The following is a 3,756-nucleotide window of genomic DNA, read 5'->3' as shown; positions in this document are numbered from 1 at the left end:
TGGCTGTGGATTCTGGCCGTCGTGGTAGTGGAAGATGAACTACCGACGAGATTCCTCCCCACTCCGCACTCTACAAGCGGGCAACTAGTGAGGGGACGACGACTCAAATTTTCGGGGGGAACACAGGGAGTACTGAGTACGCGCCGAGTACAGTGCACCCGGAGTACAAAGGGGCGCACCAGTCGTCGACCCCTCGCCGCCCGCCCGTCCGACGCGCAGCTCTATCGTGAGGCGCGCCCGCCCCGCCGCGCTCGGGACGCACGGGGGGCAACGTACGCGCCAGACAGGCTGCCAGCAACACGTCGGCACGCTTGCCGGCGAAGACAATCGCACGTTTCTATTCCTCCGTCCTGCATTTTACTTATTTCTGCTTCGCCGCCAGGAAGAGTGACGTGCCGCAGGCGGCGCTCGCGTTGGGAATGCAGCCCGCCGCGCTGCGGAATGCTAGCAAGAGCGCCATGGAGCTAAGCCCTAAACCCCGTGCTGTCCTCGCCAGCCAGGCGTTCCTAGTGCGCCACGGAGAGAGAGAGGGGGGGGGGGGAGACCCACCCGGCGGCGTAATCCCAGCACTACACATTGCATGTTTATGTACTTTTCCTTTGTGCCTTTATTTCGAGTACGTGCAAACGCAGCTTGCACAACATTTCTCACATAATTATAAATAATTCTTTTACTGAGCTATGCGTACGCTCGCGTACGCGCACAGAACCGCACGATAAGAGTTGTTCGTGCACGTGCAGGTATGCGTGCAGGTGAGACTAAGTCGTCGACGTGTTTGGTGTTCCAGACAAGGCGCCGCCCGAGGCCACCTTCCGCGGCACGGAGTACCTGTCGTACGACCTGAGCCGCACCGGCGGCGAGCCCATCGTGTCGACCCAGGACACCGTCAGCCTCAGCTTCAAGACGCGCAGCCCCAACGGCCTGCTCTTCTACACCGGTAAGTCGTTTACATGTGAACTGCGCACACTGGAAATCCTGCTGCTTACATTGCAACAAACTCGCGTTCTGCTCGATTTTCAAAGTACTAAAAATGATTAAGGAATACCGAAAAATATATACAGTTGATTCAATAAAAAAACTGTTTGACCACCTGGATACTCATAATTTATGCCACTAATTTCTGAAAATGATAAATGTGGCCTCTTTTAGTACACTGTTAAAGATGTGATGGGGATTTCCCGAAGACTCGTTAATTTGGGCATTCGCAGAGAACTTAGTCTCCGGGGTTCTTCGTGGTTTTAGGTCGTATAGAGATCGTCAAAGGGAGCGCTTTAGGACAGTCCCATTGGTTTCCGAGCTTAACCCAACAGTTCAAATAGTAATGGTCAACTTTAAAACGCGCGGTTTTGCGCTTTCAGTGGAGTTTTTGTTCAGCACAATTATTACAAAGGCTGTTAGCAAATCTATAGGACTTCTGGCAATTAAATTCACGACTAAGTCGACTGCTTCGTGAAATCAAAGAGGGTATTCGAATAGTGAGAGTGTGGAAGCACTGGGGGGCTCTCGGCCCGCGTGACACGCTGCGCGGCGCCATGCCGTGCCATCTGCGTGCGATCGAAGCGTCGTGCAATCCATTCCGGACATCTGAAATTGGCAACAAAAATACATGGAAAGAAAAACAAAATACAGATAGAGGGCCCCCTCCCCTTTTTCCCTCCTTTTCCCACCCCGGAGCGACAGCCCCAATACGTTAGGGCACGACGCCCGCCCCGCCACCCCTCGCGAGCCACTTGCAAGCTGATGGGGGAGATGAGGCGGTGGGGCGCTAGTAGGACCCCGACCAATTTCGCACACTGTCCCTGGCGATATGTGCTTCCGCACTCTGGGCGGGGGAGGGGGAGGGGCGGACGTCAAACTTTGTCCGATGGGTCGAACCGTTATAATTTCTGCAGCGGACGCCCGCCCCCGCTGGAGTGTGCGCGCCCCCACCACAAGCAGGGTGCGAGCCCCACCCCCTCCTCTTCCCCCCTGGCATGGCTGCCAGTGCTGTGACGGGCATACACAATGCCTCTGGCCCGGCTCGGGCTGGCCGCCCTCAAACTGATTCAATCAATCAATCAAGCGTGGTGAGCCAAGTGGCGCCCGACCCCCTATCCGACCCCCTTTCCTGCTATCTTTTGCACCCCCCCCCTCCTCGGCAATCAACCTCTACCCCACCCCCTGCCTTGCGAACACCCTGCGCCACCCTCTCACACCCTGGCACCAACCTTAATATCCTCTTTCTAATTTGTGCGCACCTGACCTAAATTGATTCTCAGCCCCTCCCCCCCTTTTCCCTTGCCTCACCCACTCCAATATCACAGTAATTTCATTCTTCGAGTGCCTGCCGAGGAGTGGGAGTTGCCGTTAGGGGCTCTTGAATAGAGCAAAGCGTTCCTCGGGGGGGTTGGTTCAAGCCACTTATCATTTTGACCACAGCTTTCAGTGCTGCAAAGGCGTCCCGCACCCCACCCCTATTCATGTTTGGTAATTTGCTGAAGATGGGTGATTTATTTCGCTCCGAGATAAATTAAAGTAGTTATTCGTATACTATGCTCGAACAATAATTATTATTGATAGAGATGACTCATAGCTGGTCCTCAAAAAATACGGCAGAGAATCAAATATAAATATACAGGGTGGTCCATAGACCCCTTCCTTTATTTTGCTTATACTGTACCGGATGCAGGCGTGCGGCCGGGTTGCATACTCGCACGGGGCCATAAGGCGCCGTGGGGAGCGACGGTAGGCAAGCCCGTCCGCAAGCCTGCATGCGGTACAGTATAAGCAAAATAAAGGAAGGGGTCTGTGGACCACCCTGTATAGATAGTTCCCATACATTTGTGCATGAGTTTCTGATGGTTTATTTTTTCCTTTTCTTGCTGCAGGCGAAGGTGCTGACTACCTCAACCTGGCCCTCAAGGACGGAGGGGTGATACTGTCCATGAACCTGAGCAACGGCCGCGTCGAGCTCAGCGTCAAGCCCAACCGCGTGCGCTTCGACGACAACGCCTGGCACACCGTGGTGGTGCACCGGCGGGTGCAGGTGGTGAGTATCCCCATGAGGACCGGAGGACCCCGAGCAGCCCGTCAGCATTCCCCTCACGGCCTCCCCGGGCTGGGCCGGGCTGGGCCGGGCTGGGCCGGGCTGGGCCCCACAGCTAATCACAGGGCTCATGTCCTCTGGCGGCCAGGCCCAGGGCCAGGCTCCAGGCCCTGCAATATCCTGACCGAGCCTCGTCCTGCAGGAGTGCCAGGCCCTGCCCCCGCACCGCCGCCCACTTTTGCTGGTGCCTGCTTCCGCTCCGACTTCCTGCCACCCTCTCCGCCCCCCTTGTTGCCGCCTCTCTTGGTCCAGGCGACTCCTATCGGGGCAATGTTTGCTACCTCCCATCGCCAAACCCACGAAATCGTACCGCATGGACACAAAAGAATGGTGAAGCCAGTCCAGCTGCAAAAGACACATAAGTGCGGCGCAGGCCGTGTGGCTGGCAGCGGTTTGGTGCAGAGGTAAGGTGGAAACATCGTAAACGTGCCTCCCTGTTAACTGCGCCCAATCGCTTCCTTTGAAACTTTGCCACCCGCCACCTCGCCACCCTGCCTCGCCACCCACCCCGCCTCTGCCCAACCCTCCTCGCTCCCCCAAACGGCGCGCACCAACGCTCTGGCTCGAAAACCCCTTCCACTGCTTTGCTTCAATTTAGTGGCTGTTGTCAAGGCGCTGTGGACCAAGTAGAAGCGGAGTCTGCGGCGGCGCGCGTGGTGGTGGTGGTGGGG

At 56.6% G+C, this 3,756-nt stretch overlaps 1 protein-coding gene across 1 annotated transcript in view; it reads left to right on the top strand.

Annotated features, from left to right (window-relative positions):
- Window positions 1-680: 680 nt before the first annotated feature.
- LOC113211552 (neurexin-3-like) overlaps window positions 681-3,756 on the top strand; it is a 27,669-nt gene continuing 24,593 nt past the window's right edge. The window contains exons 1-3 of the mRNA XM_052264011.1: window positions 681-684; window positions 788-937; window positions 2,868-3,028. Of these exons, the coding sequence (XP_052119971.1) occupies window positions 681-684; window positions 788-937; window positions 2,868-3,028 (315 nt within the window). The remainder of the gene's footprint in view (window positions 685-787; window positions 938-2,867; window positions 3,029-3,756) is intronic.

This window comes from Frankliniella occidentalis, unplaced genomic scaffold (genome assembly GCF_000697945.3).
Source record: "Frankliniella occidentalis isolate FOCC.00 unplaced genomic scaffold, Focc_3.1 Scaffold15, whole genome shotgun sequence".
NCBI lineage: Eukaryota > Metazoa > Arthropoda > Insecta > Thysanoptera > Thripidae > Frankliniella > Frankliniella occidentalis.
Note: the sequence above shows the minus strand (reverse complement) of the source record. Positions and strands in the feature narration are given on the sequence as shown.